The following is a 21407-nucleotide window of genomic DNA, read 5'->3' as shown; positions in this document are numbered from 1 at the left end:
GTAGAACTTCGAAGTGCTTTTATATGGAAAGTGGAGCTGTAGTGAGTGTAGAAACAAGGTGGTGGTTTTAATGTTATGGCTGATTGGTGTGTATATATATATATAACCAGCCAATTACTGTATGTAATTGGCTGGTAATATATATGGCCATCACGACATGAACTTAACCACCCACCTCATATATACAGTGTATCACAAAAGTGAGTACACCCCTCACATTTCTGCAAATATTTTATTATATCTTTTCATGGGACAACACTATAGAAATAAAACTTGGATATAACTTAGAGTAGTCAGTGTACAACTTGTATAGCAGTGTAGATTTACTGTCTTCTGAAAATAACTCAACACACAGCCATTAATGTCTAAATGGCTGGCAACATAAGTGAGTACACCCCACAGTGAACATGTCCAAATTGTGCCCAAAGTGTCAATATTTTGTGTGACCACCATTATTATCCAGCACTGCCTTAACCCTCCTGGGCATGGAATTCACCAGAGCTGCACAGGTTGCTACTGGAATCCTCTTCCACTCCTCCATGATGACATCACGGAGCTGGTGGATGTTAGACACCTTGAACTCCTCCACCTTCCACTTGAGGATGCGCCACAGGTGCTCAATTGGGTTTAGTCCATCACCTTTACCTTCAGCTTCCTCAGCAAGGCAGTTGTCATCTTGGAGGTTGTGTTTGGGGTCGTTATCCTGTTGGAAAACTGCCATGAGGCCCAGTTTTCGAAGGGAGGGGATCATGCTCTGTTTCAGAATGTCACAGTACATGTTGGAATTCATGTTTCCCTCAATGAACTGCAGCTCCCCAGTGCCAGCAACACTCATGCAGCCCAAGACCATGATGCTACCACCACCATGCTTGACTGTAGGCAAGATACAGTTGTCTTGGTACTTCTCACCAGGGCGCCGCCACACATGCTGGACACCATCTGAGCCAAACAAGTTTATCTTGGTCTCGTCAGACCACAGGGCATTCCAGTAATCCATGTTCTTGGACTCCTTGTCTTCAGCAAACTGTTTGTGGGCTTTCTTGTGCGTCAGCTTCCTTCTGGGATGACGACCATGCAGACCGAGTTGATGCAGTGTGTGGTGTATGGTCTGAGCACTGACAGGCTGACCTCCCACGTCTTCAACCTCTGCAGCAATGCTGGCAGCACTCATGTGTCTATTTTTTAAAGCCAACCTCTGGATATGACGCCGAACACGTGGACTCAACTTCTTTGGTCGACCCTGGCGAAGCCTGTTCCGAGTGGAACCTGTCCTGGAAAACCGCTGTATGACCTTGGCCACCATGCTGTAGCTCAGTTTCAGGGTGTTAGCAATCTTCTTATAGCCCAGGCCATCTTTGTGGAGAGCAACAATTCTATTTCTCACATCCTCAGAGAGTTCTTTGCCATGAGGTGCCATGTTGAATATCCAGTGGCCAGTATGAGAGAATTGTACCCAAAACACCAAATTTAACAGCCCTGCTCCCCATTTACACCTGGGACCTTGACACATGACACCAGGGAGGGACAACGACACATTTGGGCACAATTTGGACATGTTCACTGTGGGGTGTACTCACTTATGTTGCAGCTATTTAGACATTAATGGCTGTGTGTTGAGTTATTTTCAGAAGACAGTAAATCTACACTGCTATACAAGCTGTACACTGACTACTCTAAGTTATATCCAAGTTTCATGTCTATAGTGTTGTCCCATGAAAAGATATAATGAAATATTTGCAGAAATGTGAGGGGTGTACTCACTTTTGTGATACACTGTATATATATATATATATATATATATATATATATATATATATGCATATACGTATATACATATATAATGCCTCCCCTGTAGTTATGCCCCTGATTGCAACAAATTTATTAGCAAGAAATGTGGCAAAATCACCCTTTCAATCATTAAAAGTGGTGTCCACATACATTTAATCATATAGTTTATTTAAAACCAAAAATATTGTTGTCTTTGAGGTTGATTTTTGCTTTAGGCACTGTATAGGATGAAGTGATTGTACCTTGAATGTACCACAGTGATCTATTACATAACATCGTTTCTTTACCCACTCAGACTCAGTCATTATCTCATTTCTATAAAGTCCTACCTTTAATTACTCAAAACAACCAAAGGCAGAGGTTCTCATTTTGCTGTGCTTGCAAATTGTCTATAGCACCACAGCTCGGCATGGTCCCCGATACTCCCCGTCCTTGCTCCATAATAACGTATAACTTCACTATAAGTGAAGTACTGATTATTTCCCCCTCACATGAAATGTCTGATTGACTCTTCTTAAGGAGCTGAGAACATAATGCCCCCAGCTCAATTCTCCACCCAGTAGAATCTGTTATACTGGAACTCCTTTAAAGATTTTCTCCTGGCTGGTACTGTGGCTCAGTGGAGGTAAAATAATCTTCTAAGAAGCCTTGGAGATATTCAAAAGTAGGCCGCTCCTCTGGTTCCTTCCTCCAGCAGGTGAGCATGAGTTCGTGCATAGACTCGGGGCACTCAGCCGGGCATGGCATCCGGTAGCCGCGGTCCACCTGGTCCAGCACTTCACGATTCACCATACCTGTATAGAATAAAGTGTATACATTTAAATCTTTATCTTCAGTGAGTAGAATGTTTTTTTTAAAGCTGCATTTTGTTTACACATGTTTATCTTGTGATAAAATTAATTGGAGGATCTGAAACATTTAAATGTGATAAATTAGCAAAGATAGAGGAGATTGTGAAGGGGTAAATACTTTTTCACTGCACTAAAGTTGCTCAGGTGACGTGAATGGGCTGTCAAGTGATCAATTAGTTGCTAGCTGCTGGTTTTGTTGGAATGTGGGTGGATTTTTTTCCCCTTTTGTTCCCAATTTAGTCATGTCTAATTCCCCCATTACATTTGTGTTGGCAGAGAAGGGCCAAGACCATCACGTTTGTTTATCACCAGTTCCCATATCACTAATGCAGATGCCACAACCAGACAACAGAGGGCGCAATTGTAAAGTCCCAATGGATTCGAACTGTTGCCTTAGGTACAGCCAAATACGTTGGTGTTGGTGACCGGCCATGTTGATAGCACAGTCCAGGATTCCAATTTAAGATTTCATCAGGGTCAGGCTAGAGCATTTGGTCACTGTGCCACCCAAGTGCCACAAAAATTCAATTTCTCTCAGTCATTTAAACAAAAGTAAGACAAAATTTGTACTCCATGTGGTGAATTTTTAAACATTTGTGAATTAAAAAATGTCAGGGATCAAATCTGACAGATGTTCTTTGAATTGACTGTACAGATTATGTATAGTCTACCCCCTAAAATGCAAAGGAGAGTGATTAATTTTACATTTTTTAATGATTTTAACATTGTAATTTTAAAGTAATTTGTTTACTCAATGTCTAGGTCAGAGGTGCCCATACTTTCGTGGCTCGAGATCTACTATTTTGGTCGACAGGTCATCACGATCTATGGGGGTCAGCCAGGTTTATGTAGTCTGGACAGTAGCTGCTGATGCCAATTCTCAAGCAGCTTCCAAGTATTCATCAGTAAGGGTGGACCGATATTTAGACTTCATTACTTTTTATGTGGGAAAAGGCTGAATTACATACTGTCAAATATGTAGCACATTTTTATATGTTTGGATATTTTTCCTCAGCCAACAAAGTTCCAAAATTGTCCAGCAGAGTCCCTGACTTTATATAAATGTCAGATTGTAGGGTTAAAATTCCTTTCGTCAGCTTCTTCCACGTATCGAACCGTTTTTGGTGTCTTTGTGCTTGATTGCACAATCATCTTCACAAACAGTGTCGGATGACAAAAGAAAAAATGTAAAAATGGAACAAACTGGCTACTGATGAATGAAAACTTTCCGGGCTGAGGCATTGCTATGGTAACAAACCGCAAATTAAAGAAACAGTGGCCACATTTCATGTCAATCACGTTGACCTGTATAAATGAGACGCAATCGTGATCAATGTATTGGGCACCCCTGGTCTAGGTCTTTATTATTAAATAACAGCTACCAAGAGGGCAGTTGGGGCTAACGTGCTTCCTGATAACCATGTTGCAAGCTGATGCCTTATTTTAAATGTTTATTAAACCTCTAAATGTACTTTCTCTGCACAAACGTACAAACATGAAGATCTGTTATGTTAGTGTGATGATTAGGGGACAAAGCAATGTCATCCCTTTGATTCAGACAACAAGGGACCAAAAATGCTCACTTGGACTCCTGGCCATGGAAAGCTATGGTTGTTGTATACATTAGTGTTCTAAACTCTTTCACTATTGCCAGAACACCAACATTAGGGATTATATAAATTCCTCCTTCCCCGAACAGTTTACCTGGATATGGCACCCTGCCCTTGGTTGCCAGCTCGGTCAGTAAAACCCCAAATGACCAGACATCAGATTTGATGGTGAATCGACCGTACAGAGCCGCCTCTGGAGCAGTCCATTTAATAGGAAACTTTGCCCCTGTGGAGACAAGTGATGAGATCTACTATGTAACAGGATGTTAGTGGGACACTGTGCTATCTGTGCTATCTGTTTCTGATGGACTATAAGCAAATTAAGCAGGATAACATTTAGCAAAAAAAAAAAAATGCAAACTAAAAGAGATACAAGAGATAAAAAGATCTGACTAATATCTGACTATAAGATGAATGCAGAAAGTTCTTTCAGTCTTGCTCACCCTGTCTGGCAGTGTATTCATTGTCCTCTATGAGGCGAGCCAGGCCAAAATCCGCCACCTTGCACACCAGGTTCTCTCCTACCAGAATGTTGGCGGCCCTGAGGTCTCGGTGCACGTAGTTCATTCTTTCTACATACGCCATGCCAGAGGCGATCTGGAGTCAACATGACAAACAGCAGCACACTGAACACATTAGCTTACAATGTACACCAATTAGCCATAACATTAAAACCACCTTTTTGTTTCTACTCACACTGTCCATTTTATCAGCTCCACTTACCATATAGAAGCACTTTTTAGTTCTACAATTACTGACTGTAGTCCATCTGTTTCTCTGTATGCAGGACCACTACAGAGCAGGTATTATTTGGGTGGTGGATCATTCTCAGCACTGTAGTGACACTGACACTGGTGGTGTGTTAGTGTGTGTTATGCTGGTATGAGTGGATCAGACACACTGTCACTGCTAGACTGAGAATAGTCCACCAACCAAATATATATCCAGCCAACAGCGCCCCCGTGGGCAGCGTCCTGTGACCACTGATGAAGGTGTAGAAGATGACCAACTCAAACAGCAGCAATAGATGAGCGATCGTCTCTGACTTTACATCTACAAGGTGAACCAACTAGGTAGGAGTGTCTAATAGAGTGGACAGTGAGTGGACACGGTATTTAAAACCTCCAGCAGCGCTGCTGTGTCTGATCCACTCATACCAGCACAGCACACACTAACACACCACCACCATGTCAGTGTCACTGCAGTGCTGAGAATCATCCATCACCCAAATATTACCTGCTCTGTAGTGGTCCTGTGGGGATCCTGGCCATTGAAGAACAGCATGAAAGGGGGCTAACAAAGCATTTGTGGGACTAATGTTTGTCTATGTACAGTTTATTTCTTTCTTTATAAACTTAGCAAACTCTAAAGATGCTTGGTTACACTAGGACCATCTCGTAGTGCAAATTAACCAGTAAACATGAGGTACTTGAATGCTATGCGAATTTAGAACGTTACAGCAAACTGCATATTAAAAAAAGGCTCATTTCACGTTCTGTGACACAAATTTCATGGATTAGGTAGGGCCTGTAGTTGGTTAACTATAACCAAATTAGAAGTTTGGTCTGTCTGTGTTTTGTTACAGCTTTTACTCAAATAAAAGCAGTTTGGAGGACGAACCTTTCTCCTTGAATGTTATTTTGACAAGAAATGCAGTGCAACTCACCTGAGAGGCCATATCTACAAGCTGGGGAAGTCGCAGCATCTTCCCTGTTTCCCCTTTCAAGAAATCTAGGAGACTTCCTGTTTACAGTCAAAACAGGACACAACAGCATCATTATATGATCATTTTAATGATCATTTTAATCAAAGTACTACAAACAAACTACACTGACGGTGATTTTTGCTGTGATTGTCATTGCTTTTGGGTTGTATTCAGAGTAGAGTTACGTATACAAAGTGAGATGTATAATTACTTATGCCTAGTTCACACTACACGATGTTTGCCCTTATTTTCGCTTGCCGACTGGTCGCTGCTAGATGTAGCAGCTCGAAAGCAACTCGGCATTCACTCAGGGATCTAAACTCTGCTCTCGATCGCTATCAACAACACTATCCGAGCGGCTCACCAAACGCTTGCTGAGCGCTCAGCGACTGAAGAAAAATATCTAGTATGCTAGATATCTGGGTCAGTCGGCCGACTGGCAGTGAGTGCGGGGTCAAACTACAGCCAATGATAACGCAAGATACAGGGTTTGGAAACCCGGGGAGGAGTGTAAAAATGTGAGACGGGCATAATATAGTTTCTATCAGAATACATCGGCATACACTCAAGTTTTACAGTATTTGTAACCTTATCGTCCACGCCAAACCATAATACCAACGCTGCATTGCAAAAAAAATATTTATTACCCTCCAACTTACTATAGAACAGACAATCCCTGCTGGTCGTGTTGCCAAATCCACTCAGATTCATTTATTTTTCCTCTTTTCTTTTACGCTGCACATCAGCGCACAGACAACTTTGATCACTCGATTATTGTTGATGTGCGTTTTTGGACACAGTTTCATCAAACCCCACGTCACTTCTCGTGTTTGTTTTGGTGACAAAACGTCGTTTGGGAGACCAGACCGACTCATCCTGGTGATGGATCATGTAGTGTGAAATCCCCTATCGCCGATCAGTCGTGTAGTGTAAAAACCACAACGACTTAAAAGACTCCCGAGTGCAAGAGATCCAGTTGTGTAGTGTGAACTGTACAGCGACCCGGCAACTCTGAAAGTCGTGTAGTGTGAACTTGGCATTGGACAGCAATAATAGGCTTTAAATCAGGGATGTCCATAATACGAAGAAAATGCATTAAAAAAAACAAAAAACAAATGAGTCTGCGACCCGTGTTTGCATATTTTTACTCTATCTGGCGCCCAACAAAAAAAGTTTGGACACCCCTGTTTTAAATGAATGTTGTTCTGCCTTTTTTGTAACACTTGTGCATGTCACAGCCTGGGATACATTACATTTCGGGCTAATGGTAGGTACTCACAGTGCACGTGTTGAATGCAGCAGATATGATCATGCATAAAGACCCGAGTGACTTTAATAAGGTCTAAATCTTTATGGTCTGATAACTGAAGTTAGCTGAAGTATCTCTAAAACAGTAAGAGGTTGGATAAGCCAGCATTTCCCAACCTTTTCTGCACCATGGACTGGTTTCATATAAGATATAATTTCATGGACCGGCAGGGAAGGGAGGATTTAATATTATTGCTTGCAACTGGTGTAAAATAAGCTTTTTTGGCTGCAACGAGACGCTGCTTCCACCTAGGGGTGACAATAAGACAATAACACCTGAAATATTCTCCGCGGCCCGGTAATTGGGGACCACTGGGATAAGCCATGAACCACCGACAGGTTGCTGAGCGGCCAAGACTCACCGATGGTAGAGGACCTAAAGACTAAGGCATCGGGTACAGACCAAAATAAGGGCTATTGTGGCTCAAATTGCACATTATTTTAAAGCTGGTGATAATGTTAGTGTGTCTGTGTATAGAGCTGTATAGTCGTAGGCCAGTCAAAGCGCCCATGCTAACTCCTGTCCAGCATCGAAATCTCTTACAATGGGCACACAGGCATTGGAACCAGACTTCATAGCAATGAAATCAACTATACCAATGTGAGCCAATAACTGTTGAAGGTACTGTTATATAATTATTAATATCTCTACCTTTGCTCATATACTCAGTGACGATGTAGATCGGCTCTTCAGATACCACGGCATACAGCTGCACCAGTTTTTCATGTCGCAGTTTCTTCATGACCTGAGCTTCTTGCAGGAAGGCTTCTGGGGACATGGTGCCCGTCTTTAGGGTTTTAATGGCCACACGTGTCGTCCCATTCCAAGTGCCTGGGCAAAGACAACAACATTTAATTACTCATATCAAACTCATTTTAAACACCACTTATCAATTAAGGTAACTCTGACTAACCCTATTACTAATAATACTATAGCACACTGTGACGATGGTCATCAACACGGAAATAAAATATGGCACAACGGTAGCACTACCAAGAACTAGACGTCCATCCAAACTGATAAAAAGACAAGAAGAAAACTGGTCTGGGAGGCTTCCAAGAGGCCTACAGCATCATTAAAGGAGCTGCAGGAAATCTATTAAGTACTGGTTGTGTGCTACATGTGACAACAAACTCATGTATTGTTTTTTTCTGGGCTGTGGGGTAGGGTGGCAAGAAAACCCAAAATCAAGTCATGCGGGAATCTTTTACTCAGACCTTTACTCTTGCCTACACTGTATAATCCAAGGTATGTGGACACCTGAGCTTGCTGGACATTTATTTTCACTCTAAAAAAAAAATATGGGGTTGAGTTTGCAGACCACTACTCACAGTGAAGAATGGTGGTGGCAGCATTATGCTTTGGTCTATGTATAAGACAAGACAAGACTTCATTGATCCCTCAGGGAAATTAACTTGTTACAGCAGTACAAGAGAAGGGTGATAATTTATTTATTTAAGTTTTAACGCGATGTTTAACACATTGGTGTCATTTAATGGCAGTAATAGGTATTATGTATGTGTCTTCATATTTTGGTCCATATTATATGTTCATTTTTATTTTTTATGGTTGCAAGGTAGGTTAAAAGTCTTCTTGTGTTGTCTTGTGTGAGAGTCTCTTTGATAGTTTCTGGCATGTGTGCTTGTTCTCGTTCTTTAGTGTATTTTGGGCATTCTATCAAGATGTTTTATTGATATAGGTGTTTGGCAGGTTTCACAAGTTGGGGGGTTTTCTCCTTTTATCAGGTGTTGGTGGGTTATTCTGGAGTGGCTGATTCGGCACCTCGTGTATATGACCTGGTCTATGCGTCGTCCCTGGTGAATTCTTGGCTTGGCATTGAGAAGGGTGATAAAGAACAGAAATAATATATAATATTCTAGCCTAGCGCCAGACTCGAGTCTCTGTGGTGCCAACCAGGGTTATTATCGTTAACGAAAACGAACAAAATAACGAAAACTGAAAATGAAAAAGATTTTCGTAATTAAAAGAAAAACGATAACTAACTGGAACTAAAATGTACTGAAATTATAGAAAGAATACCCTTCGTTTTCATGTTTGTCAATTTATTTATAAGCCTTGTGGACTGATATGAAATCGATTTTTTCCACTCGAGCAGTTTTACATTAGCTGCCGGCACCGTACGGTACCTCATGGTCCCTGACGGCACTTCTTGTTTACAGTCTGTTTCTGCTCACCACGCTAGCCTGCAAAATGACGACAGCAAAAGTTGGGAGAAAGTGCCAGAGTGCTACATGGGATTTCTTTGAATACGACTGCGAGAAAGATAAAAGCAAGTGTCTTGTAGTGGAAACAGAACAACCACATCTCTGGAGCAGCGTGTTTTCCTCAAAATCAACAAGAAATTTTTGATTGACTGAAGTACACCCATCTCTCTCTCTCTCTCTCTCTCTCTCTCTCTCTCTCTCTCTCTGTGTGTTCACTTTCTGATGTTGTATACAACATGCGAGGTACAGTATTGTTAGTTCTACTGCACTGATATGCCAAAAAGCTGTACCTGCATCTAGTGCTGGGCATTCCACTTCCTAATTTATTTTTGAGTTGGTAATTTTGGTCAAAAATTTATAAAACCTGTAGAGTTCATTGGGTTTTTGAGTTTATGTTTTTCTCAGATTGAGCTCCCTGATGTGTGTCTCATGGATAAGTTTATATTATTATGTTCATGTGTGTCCTTAGTCTATTGACTATTTTCAGCAGCAGTATTACACACATTTTGCACTTAAGGCTGCTATCTTGTGGACTGTTACAGTTTTTGTGGACAGTTGGTTGTTCAACAGTAATTGAATAAATTTTTTAAATGGTATCTTTTGTTGAGTTTTTATTACACAATACTTACTCTGACCTTTTTGAATCATGCACCTGAAAACTAACCCAAAGTATGAAAAAACTAAAACTACAACTAGAACAAATAAAAACTAAACTAAAACTAAGCATTAAAAAATAATAATAACTAATAAAAACTAGCAAACCCACTCTAAAAACTAATTAAAACTAACTGAATTAGACAAAAAAAAGTCACAACGAAATAAAACTAAACTATAATGAAAAATCCAAAACTATTATAACCTTGGTGCCAACAGCCTGAACAGGCGTTCAACAGGCACAACTGGTCATCGCTGAGGGAGGAAAGGCCAGATGCTGCAACAGTGGCACATAATGTCTTGTTAAGACATTGGCCTTAAGTGGCAGAAGAATACAGAGAGAGCATCATGGTACATGGTACGCTCTGAGAATCCACTAGTCTCCGGCCATCCTCGGTCAGCATGGGTCAAGTCGGGTCAATGCAAAGACAGATGAAATTGTATTTTGGGGCAGTTTCTGAATTCCACCAGACTTGAAAGGGTTAAATGATGGTTCTTACCCATCCAGACCTCTCCAAAGCAGCCCTGTCCCAGTTTCACATCCAGCCTCAAAGATTCACGTGGGATTTCCCAAGCATCCCGGGCCAAACCCTGAGTCTGTGGCTTCAGTACCGGACAAACATCTGTCAGGCAGTAGCACAGACCATCGGCATGATCTAAAATAGAGGAAGGGAAAGAACAGAGGAAGAGATTATTTCTTTATATTTTGGTAAATCTTGCTCTCCTATAAATTATTATTATAGCTGCTCATTAGATTGGGATCAGATCAAAGCAGTTCAACCAATTTTATCTTTTTATATCATGCTCGTAGTTTAAGTTGCCCTAAAGTCATTATTTATTTATTCATTTATTTATGACTTACAATTTAACTATTGCCAAATCCCCTATTGCAATTCTCTTGCCACTCGCACCAACATCGCACAAGTTCATTAGAGCCGAGACTATCATACTAAACCTCCGATATATGTGCGTAGGGCTGGACGATATGGCTAAAATTTATATCACGATATAACTCCTAATTTCGGTCGATACGATATAATTCCGATATCGATATGAATAACACAAATGTCTGAAAAACTGCCAAAAACACCAAAATTGGATGGCTGTACCTGCAAACCTCTTTTCTGGTTTCTGGCAAGAAATACAAGCTGAATACACCACTGAATTAGTCCTTCATCTCTTATCAGCTATTTCGTCTGCTTCTTTTTCAACTGTGGACAGTGGCAAAGCCAGACAATTTCCATAGGGGTGGCCAGACTGAGACCATTGCTCACACAGGGGTGGCACAGAAACTGTCTGATACCTTATGTTTGTATGTGGCTAGTAGCTGTTGATCTAGTAGTGTTTTGGTCACTCACTCGTTTACCTGTACAGGCAGTGAGTACCATGTAGAATTACATCAAGCCTAGCATAATAAGCTTTTTATTTTTTCTCATTTTCCCTGTGAAAAACTAAAATATAGCCTATAACCTTAACAGAATTTCAAAGATATTCCTTTGCAATACTTGATCATTTGATTGCAAACTTGTGTGTACTGATGAGACTCATTTGAACCCCAGAACATGCCAGTGTGAATGCATGGAAAATTTAATTTTCTTTCAAGAATATGATACATTCTGACCAACACTATTAAGCCAAATCAGCATTGAAAATTGACTTTACTTTTAATAGCCTTCTACAATGCTGGGGCTTCTTAAAACTGAATAATCTCTTTTCAATAGATGTGTTATTTAAATGCTATTAAATTGTTTTTGAAAAAAAACAGTGGAACGCGAATATCCCGTTGGTGCCTTTATTCGTAGCGCACCACAACTAATAAGAAGTAATATTAATAACTGGTATTAGTACTCAGTAGTAGTACTTTTTCTGTAATTGTGTTGGTGGTTGACATTTATGTTGAGTGTGTAACTGCACTGTTTTGATGGAGAACTACTCGCTTGAGGTGCGCTGTTGAATTGCGTCCCTGTGGGAACACCTGCGAGCAGAAATGCTTCCGCAAAGAAGTAACACGGGCAAAGCGCACTGACGTAATGCATATCGATCGAATTTGTTTAAAAATCATATCACCGTTATTGAAACATTTTCTATCGCGATATATATCGATATCGAATTATTGTCCAGCACTATATGTGCGTGATATATTTCCCTCACAAAGCCGTACAGCGTATTTACCAATGAAACCCTGTCAAGTCCCAACCTCAGGCACAGCCAGTTATGCCAGTTTGGATGCATGGTCAGGTCAAGAGCACCACTAGGTGAGCTAAGACCTAACGCAAGTGCCCAACATCACTTCAAGATTTCTGTAATACGCTTTCACATAAAAAGGTCCCCGTTATGGCGGCTCGGTGGGTAGCACTGTCGCCTCACAGCAAGAAAAACCTGGGTTTGATCCACAGGTGGGGCGGTCCAGGTACGTTCTGTGCGGAGTTTGCATGTTCTCTCCGTGTCTGCGTAGGTTTCCTCCCAAAAACATGCAGTCAGGTTAATTGGAGACACTGAATTGCCCTATAGGTGAATGGGTGTGTGTGTATGTGTGTCTGCCCTGCGATGGACTGGCGCCCCGTCCAGGGTGTTACTGTGTGCCTTGCGCCCATTGATAGTTAAGGAAGTGAGTGAGTGAGGTCCACGTTATGCTCTCTGTATTTCTGGAGTCTTGTGTCGGCCTGAATGATTCAACAGCCGCTCTTATGATTTTGTACCAAGTGCAAACATAGATGTTGACTTACTGCGGTAGTGGCTGACCAGCTGCTGCAGGTTACTAAATTGTGTGCGAGATGTGATGTAGAATCCTCCACTGTCCAGCTTCCTGATTTTGTAATGCTTCACATTTAGCCCTTTAACATTGTCGTAGTCTAGGACGGACAGACAGTAGGCACCTGGTGGAACAGCATAGAAATAATTATATTAATTATACTAATTGACACAGTATGAAACTGTTGTTGTTTGAACCTGATCTTCACTCACCTTTGGTAGTCTCACTTTCTCTGAGCAGGAACGTTCCCCTTCTGTTCTCAAGACTTAACAGCAGCCTTTCAGAGTCTCTACGAGTGATCTTACCAAAGTACCACCTATAGATAAGACAGATTAGATAGACAAGTCATCAATATATACTGTATATAGTACCAATATTAAGGTGGTTGTGCCTCAGTTTAAGGCGTGGTAACATTTGCAGCAGGGCACCAGTTTTACCCAATGGGCAACAAGTGACCCTATAGCTACTGATGAGTTATAGATGTGACATGACCAGCCACACTGTAATACAACCTTAAATAAGAAAAAGTTGGGACAGAATGGAAAATAATAATAAAACATTTTGTTAATATACATCCATTTCTGCATTTCAGGCCTGCAACACATTTAAAGATGTTGGATGTGATGGTCCATCCCTGATGCCTCCGAGCCCAGAGAACTCATCAGTGGCTACACGGTCAACCAAAAAACATTTTTTGGTACGACGCTGGGAAAAAGGGGGGTGATTGTTAATAAATAGAATTTTAAAAAATGCAGAAACTGTTTGAAGAACCCTCGTACATTTAAGCTTTATAATGATGATTTTGGAGAGGCACTGTTTATTTTCTAAAGCTCGCTTGACTGTGGCACAACAAAATTAAACATATAACCTTTATTCGTATTTAACATGTTTGTTTATTCATCATTTCATTCATTTTCATCTTTACCACTTCTTTATCCAGTTTCCAATGCGTTAATGCCAATCCATCATGGCGCCTTTCAAGAGACATAGCCAATCATGTCTGTATGTAGCCGCCTAACCGGCCAATACCACAGCTGGAGATTTGAACCCTGGATCCCAGCGGTAGTTGGCTAGCACAATTTGTTAATATATTAACTGATCACCAACAAAATACACATACTGTTATCCCCCTTCCGTCTGGAAGGAGGCTGCGCTGCATCCAGGTAAAAACATCTGGACTGAAAAACAGCTTCTATTCGGATGCAGTCAGACTGCTGAATTGTTCCAACCCCCATATACTGTCTATGCACCTTATATAAACATTATACATCCTAACAACCTTACATATACAGTACCAGTCAAAAGTTTGGACACACTTTCTCATTCCTGTGGTTTTTCTTGATTTTTTTTTAATTTTCAACATTGTAGATTAATACTGAAGACATCCAAACTATGAAGGAACACATATGGAATTATGTAGTAAACAAAAAAGTGTTAAACAAACCAGAATATGTTTTATATTTTATATTATTTAAAGTATTATTTAAAGTCATCTTTTGCTTTGATGACAGCTTTGCACACTTTTTGGCATTTTCTCAATCAGCTTCATGAGGTAGTTACCTGGAATGGTTTTCAATTAATGTTTGTGCCTTGTCTAGAGTTAATTTCTGAAATTTCTTGCTTTTTTAATGTGTTTGAGACCATCAGTTGTGCTGTGCAGAGGTAGAGTTGGTAAAATATAAAACATATTCTGGTTTGTTTAACATTTTTTTTGTTCACTACATAATTCCATATGTGTTCCTTCATAGTTTAGATGTCTTCAGTATTAATCTACAATGTAGAAAATAAAAATAATCAAGAAAAAACACTGACGAGAAGGTGTGTCCAAACTTTTGACTGGTACTGTATATTAAACACTTTAACAACCATTTATAAACACTATACACACTGCCATACTGAACACAACTGGCACACTGTCACTTTAACCGTCTTGTGATTTGTTGCCGCTTAGTTTTTGCTGCTATACTTTTTGCAATTATGCACTTTAGATCAACATAAGCTGCTGCAGTTCCTTGTGCAATACTGTAAAATGTAAATACTTGTAATTTTTTTTAGTTTCTTAGTTTATTTCATTTTTATACTTATTTTAGTTTATTCTTATTTCATTCATGTCGTACACACCGAGGCCTGGGTAACTGTATTTCCTTCAATTATGTACATGGTTGAATGACAATAAAGCTGAGTCTGAGTCTGAAATAATCATTTTTACAATAATAGCCTCTTTCACAAAAAAACACGGATGAGAATTTTCGTCTTTGAGACAGAACAAGAAGCCTCACACCTTTACTGTTCTTGTAGTTTTCATTTATCACATCATATCATTTACCATATCATTTAATTTATGAGTGTAAAAAGTCAGTAAAATTAGGCACATTTTCCTATGAATTTAGTATGGCTCTAACTATAGGCCACATCAACGGTGAAAAAAAAAAAGATTCATCTTGCTGTTTGCACTAAGACTTGCTTTTGTAAGTAGGGTGTGTAGACTTTTTTATCTACTGTATATACTGCCTGTGATGGAAATCTAGAGCAACTCCATAATGTACAGTTATTTGCTTATATTAAAAAGTCAATAACAAACCTGGTATTTGTAGGATTATAGACCTAATGGTTAACTTACATCAACTGATAATGCCTTTATTTACCTTAAATATTCATTATTCAGTGATTATGTGATGATCATGACAGACCTAGTTCTAACTAACAAAAGCATGTCAGTAACACGAATAAAGTGAAAAATAAAAAGAAAAGAAAGTTAATATTTGCTTACTCTTCTGCCTGAATGGAGTCGGAGGGGGCGACATAGTTGCTGGGGATGTAGCCACTCTGTCCTGTAGTCAACGAGCAGGCCAGCCACCAATCCCCTTCCCTAAAAACAGAAACATATTACAGATTCCCATCCATCTTTATCTGTATACATTTATTGAGGATCTAAACTTTATTTAAATTAATGATTTGTTGTGTGCCGTTGATGTCAAAGCCTTTCTTTCCTGCACACTCATCCAATTAAATGTAGTCGATCCATGCATGTATTTTGGAGGTGGAGACAGCCTGAGACAGAGCTTAGACCTCACTTGCACGTAGACACGGTGAGAACAAGCAAACTCCACACAGAAAGGACCCGGACCGGCCCACCTGGGGATCGAACCCAGGACCTTCTTGCTGTGAGACGACAGTGCTACCCACTTAGCCACCGTGCCGCCCAAAAAGCAACTAAATAGAATATATCTTGTAAAAAGGTGATTTTTCTCCCTTTTTTACCGAATTTAGCATTGACATTTAGTATTCCGCAGCAGGGAATCCCGATTGTGTTCGAGGAGGGTATATTTGCCTGTTCCACGCCCCTTCCCACACGTGCGCAGTCCTCAACCTCTTCTTTTTCGCCCATGCTTTCAGTGGATTCGCATATAGGGCTCATCCACTTCTCCACAGGCGCCTCGAGCTGCTAACCAGAGTCCTTACACAGCGTTTGAAGACCTCACCTACTTGGTCCGGCCTTTTCCCACCCAGCAGACTCGGTGGCCAATGTTGTCTGCTGCAGGCACTGCCAATTGTGCCCGCTCGATGGCACCCAGTTGACCGGGCTGGTGTGCTAGCGAAAAGTATACCGCTGTGCCACCTGGGTGCTTTTATTTTTAAAGCACTGGGACTTCAGTGGACTACATTCTACAGTCATAATTTTTTCAATATACACATATTTAACATTTATTTTAATATGCATGATTTTTAATACCATACAAAGCTAAACAACAGAACCTTTGTTTATTTATTAGTCTTGTCTTAATCTCACACTGCTATGTCCTTACAGATGACGGGGCAATACATTGTTTATATCCTCACTTCAGTCAAAAACTAGGTTCTTTATTTGGTCTCGTCCTCCTTTAACTGAAGCAATAACATTAGCGTTTTTACACCAGTGAGTGTTGCTGACTCAGAAGAGTACCTCCCAAACTTCATGAGTGAGCTCCCACCTTTCTAAACTAATTAAAACACAATCACTACACACTAGGGATGTAACGATACACTCTACCCATGATGCGATGCAATGCGATTCACGAAACTGGGTTCACGAAATGATTTTTTCCCGATTTTTTTCAACAAAATAAAACTGAAGACAAATTATGACAAAGTTTCCTTTTATTAATTCTCCAAAAAAATTAAAATAAATAATGAATGCCCTTCTATTTCTGAGATAGGCACAAACTATGCAAAACAATTTTGAATTAAGCTTAATTTGGCTGGAAAACCTCGAACCTGGCAACGTGTCATGTTGTCAACCAGGCTATGTGAATAGCCTCTGCTGTTTAAAGTGAATATCGATTCATTTTACATCTCAAATCAATTTGAATCGTGGAATTTTTGCATCGGTAATTAACTGTCTTGTGGTGCATCGTTACATCCCTACCACACACAGTTACAATTACTAAGAAAATAAGGATTTATAACTCTAAATAATGCTAAACATAAAAAAAATTGATGTAGCATTTTAAAGAAGCACCACTGTTAAACATTCTTAGAGACATTGTATTGTTCCGCTAGCACACCAGTGCCGAGATTCTGAACTCCTCTGCCATCTAGCAGGCATAATTGCCAGTGCCTGCAGCAGACACGTTTCTGCTAGGGTGGGATGACCGGACTATGTGGGTTGGGTTTTTAAACGCTGTTTAAAGACCCTGATTAGCAGAAAGAGAGGCGCCTGTGAAGAATGCATAGGTGAAAAAGGGTTCCGCTTATGCCTAGTTCACATTACACTGATTTTCTCTCGCGCGACTGGTCTGCGCTAGATTTGCCGGCTCAGGAGCAACTCGGCGTTCGCTCGGCGATCGAAACTCGGCTCTCAATCGCTATATGTGAACTACTCAACAATAACTACTGCCGATAAGTTGAGGGGAAGCGCAAAATAATATAGTTTCTATCAGAATACATCGGCACACACAGAAGTTTTACACTATTTCTGACCTTATCGATCTCTACTATACATAACACCAACTTTGCATTGCAAACAATATTTATTAATCTCCAACTCACTATAGAACAATCCCTGCTGTTCTCATAGCCAAATCCACTTGATTTTACGCTGCACACCAGAGCACAAACTTTGATCGCTCGCTACTTGTTGACGTGCATTTATGGACGTGGTATCATTAAACCTCTCGTCACTTCTCGTGTTTGTTTTTGTGACAAAACGTAGATTGGGGGACCAGAGAAGCTCGCCTGCGAATCCAGGTAATGATAGATGGTGTAGTGTGAAACCCCCCTATCTCCGATCAGTCCTGTAGTGTGAAAGCCACACCCACTTGAAAGACTCCCGATTACAAGAGATCCAGTTGTGTAGTGTGAACTGTACAGCGACCTGACGACTTGGAAAGTCGTCTAGTGTGAACTTGGCATAAGAGCTGCACGCGGGTTGGAGGAGGCATGAGCAGCAATATTCCCACCTAGACTGCAATCGAGATCCCCCAGCAGTGGAAGATGCATAAATAAAGCTAAACTACAGCATTAATGTACCTTATAAATACAACATAAATGCATCTATAAAGCAATAATTGGAAAGAAATAATGTTTTTAATGTTAATGAGAATTCTCTGGTGGACAGATACATTAATGAAGACAGACAACCACAAGCATATAAGAACTAAAGAAGAACCTACCGGCGGTTCAGCTTTCTCCTGTTATAAACGGCAAGCACATGGAAGAGCAGGACAGAGGAAGTACAGTGAAAAACGTTTGAGGTTAAATGCAAAGCAGGAAATGTCAAGAGGTAAGTTTCAACTAACAGCACGTGTATATGTATATACTGATCAGAAACTCTTAGATCCTTCAACTGAGAGAACGGGGGAAATATAATCGTCCCTCTTAAAAAAGGAAGCAAGAGAAAATTAGTATTAGCTCTAAACAAGAAAGCCTAAAGAAGCATAATTATAATAATAAGAAGAGGGTGATAAAGGTAAAATGTAAATAAAAATACAGCTTTTTAATATGGTCAGCGCATTCAGAGGGAAACCACTCCTATTGTAACAAATTGTGAAGGAAGAGAGGGGGGTTGTTACATGGTTCTTTTGTTGCACAACCTTAGTCAAGGAGATGAAAAATGTGTCTGTGTGAATAAGTAACAGACATGAGTTGTGTTTATGTCTGGAAATAAGTATGTGTTACTCTAAAATGATTATATACAGCATGCTGCGTTCCTATGATGTGTTTTATTTCTTCTTTAGATGTGTGTGTGTGTGTGTGTGTGTGTGTGTGTGTGTGTGTGTGTGTGTGCGCGTGTGCTTTCTTACGTGTTGTTGACTATCTGAAGTCGTTCTCCTTTTCTGAATGACAGATCAGAGGCGGTGCGTGACTCATAGTCATACAATGCCACAAACGTAGTCACACCTCCTACAGGGAGACAATAACAGTCCAGGTTTGATATCTAAGTAAAATAATTTCTCATTATTACTATTCGATATTAATAAATAAATAATCCAAATACAATTATTTCTTATTATTACTATCCAAAAATAATAAATAAATAGTCCAAATAAAATATTTTATTATTATTACTAACCAATATTAATAAATAAATAACCCAAATAAAGTATTTTATTATTATCACTATTCAATATTAATAAATATATAATCTAAATAAAATATTTTATTATTATTACTATCCTATATAAATACATAAATAATCCAAATAACATATTTTCTAATTATTACTATTCAATATAAATAAATAAATAATCCAAATAAAAAAATTTCTAATTATTATTATTCAATATTAATAAATAAATAATCCCAATAAAATATTTTCTAATTATTACTATTCAATATTAACAAAAAATAATCCAAAATAAAATATTTATTATTATTACTATCTAATATTTATAAATAAATAATCCAAATTAAATATTTATTATTATTATTACTATCCAATATTAATAAATTAATAATCCAAATAAAATAATTTATTATTATTACAATCTAATATTAACAAATAAATAAAACAAATAAAATAATTTGGCCAGTTTCTTTCAACAGTTAACTATAAACCATCCATTAAGCCCTATAAAAATATACATTTATATTTATACTATCAGAAATGTTAAAAGTAAATTGGAATCAGAAATATAAAACATGCTAGCACACCAGAGCTGACATTTTGAACTAATCGGTTCGAAACTCAGCTCTGCCATTCGGCTGGGCTGGGTGGCTGTATGAACAATGATTGTCTCGTTGTTCATACAGGGTGGGAAGCCGGATAGGGACTCTCTCGTAACTGATGCAATTACGACCTCTCCTGGCTGGTTATTGGCGCCTGCACAGAGCCGAGGGATAATGTGATCAGGGTGTGGCTCTCCGTACACAAAGCTGATCCACATATGAACTTGTCTCGTGCAGGTGAAAAGATGCAGTCGGTTACTGCACAAGTGTCGGAGGAGGCGTGTGACAGTCTCGCTCACCTCAGTCAGAAGTGGGGATCGGCATTAGTAAAATACAAATTAAATTATTTAAATGCAGTCTATATCTATTATAAGGTAATAAGCGCTACTGTTATAGTGGGGCATGATGAAAAATTTAATAATTCCATTGTTCATGAGTCGATTCATATAAAAGCAAAGTGAAAAAACTAAAAAAAAAGTGTTTCTGTTGGGGTTGGAAATGCTGCACTTTTCAAGTTTGTCTCAATTTGGTGAGAAACAGAGAGATGACAAGCTCAGCTCTCAATTCAAATTCATTGTCAGCTTCTGACAATCATCACCAACAATACACTTAAACAACTGAGACAAGCTTGTTCCATGTCTGAAAATTACTGCATGTAAAGACAAGCTTTCCCAGAATGCAGTAGTACAACATTAAGCATGTTGTGATTCCACTGGACCCAGATGTTTTTTGTTTTGTACCTGCTGTTAGTATGCTATGGTGAGGTGAGTTAAGGCTGTTCATGGACTCCACTCCTCCAAAAAGTGGCAGCTCAGCATTGTTGGTTGCCTGGGCGCCGAGTCGGGTGCCGTTCACTGTCGGGTTCCGGCCAGAGGTGAGGCTATGATGGTATGAGCCGAGCTGATTCCCACCAGTGGTGATGCCTCCGCTGCCGATGCCAACTGTACTGTCATGACTGCGGGACTGCTGGCTTAGATCTTTGGGCTTGCTCTTAGTTGCCCCCATGGCCTAGATCTAAAGAGGAAGTAAAGAAAATATGACATAATTTTTGGTAGCAAGAATAGACATGGATCTGTGGTCATGTGATACAATTTTATCATGGTTTTTTTTTTATTGTCTGTAGGCAGACACTGGAAATGCAACCATTGGTTAAAATGTTTCTCAGTCGTTAGCCTAACCATGAAAGAACTTCCCCTGTCCGTTTGAACATCTGAGTCTCTCACTGTCTTCAAAAGATGATTAAAGATTCACCTGTTTACTAACCACGTAGGCTGAGCAATAACATGCACTTACTAACCTTCTATAGCAGCTTATTTATTTAAAAAATGTCAGTAGATATCCTTGGACTGCCAGATTGCCACTGGTGG

At 39.7% G+C, this 21407-nt stretch overlaps 1 protein-coding gene across 1 annotated transcript; it reads right to left on the bottom strand.

Moving 5' to 3' along the window:
* Nucleotides 1-1984: 1984 nt before the first annotated feature.
* On the bottom strand, nt 1985-21045 carry src (v-src avian sarcoma (Schmidt-Ruppin A-2) viral oncogene homolog). Its single transcript, XM_063016114.1, has 11 exons — nt 20781-21045; nt 19176-19275; nt 15665-15763; nt 13107-13210; nt 12869-13018; nt 10643-10798; nt 7915-8094; nt 5916-5992; nt 4693-4846; nt 4344-4475; nt 1985-2582 (listed from the first exon to the last, which is right to left on the bottom strand). Exons 1-11 carry the CDS (start codon nt 21043-21045, stop codon nt 2374-2376), a joined length of 1626 nt encoding a protein of 541 aa, XP_062872184.1. The 3' UTR covers nt 1985-2373.
* Nucleotides 21046-21407: the final 362 nt, after the last annotated feature.

Source organism: Trichomycterus rosablanca, chromosome 19, assembly GCF_030014385.1.
Source record: "Trichomycterus rosablanca isolate fTriRos1 chromosome 19, fTriRos1.hap1, whole genome shotgun sequence".
Classification (NCBI taxonomy): Eukaryota; Metazoa; Chordata; class Actinopteri; order Siluriformes; family Trichomycteridae; genus Trichomycterus; species Trichomycterus rosablanca.
This window is presented reverse-complemented; position numbering and strand designations above follow the sequence as displayed.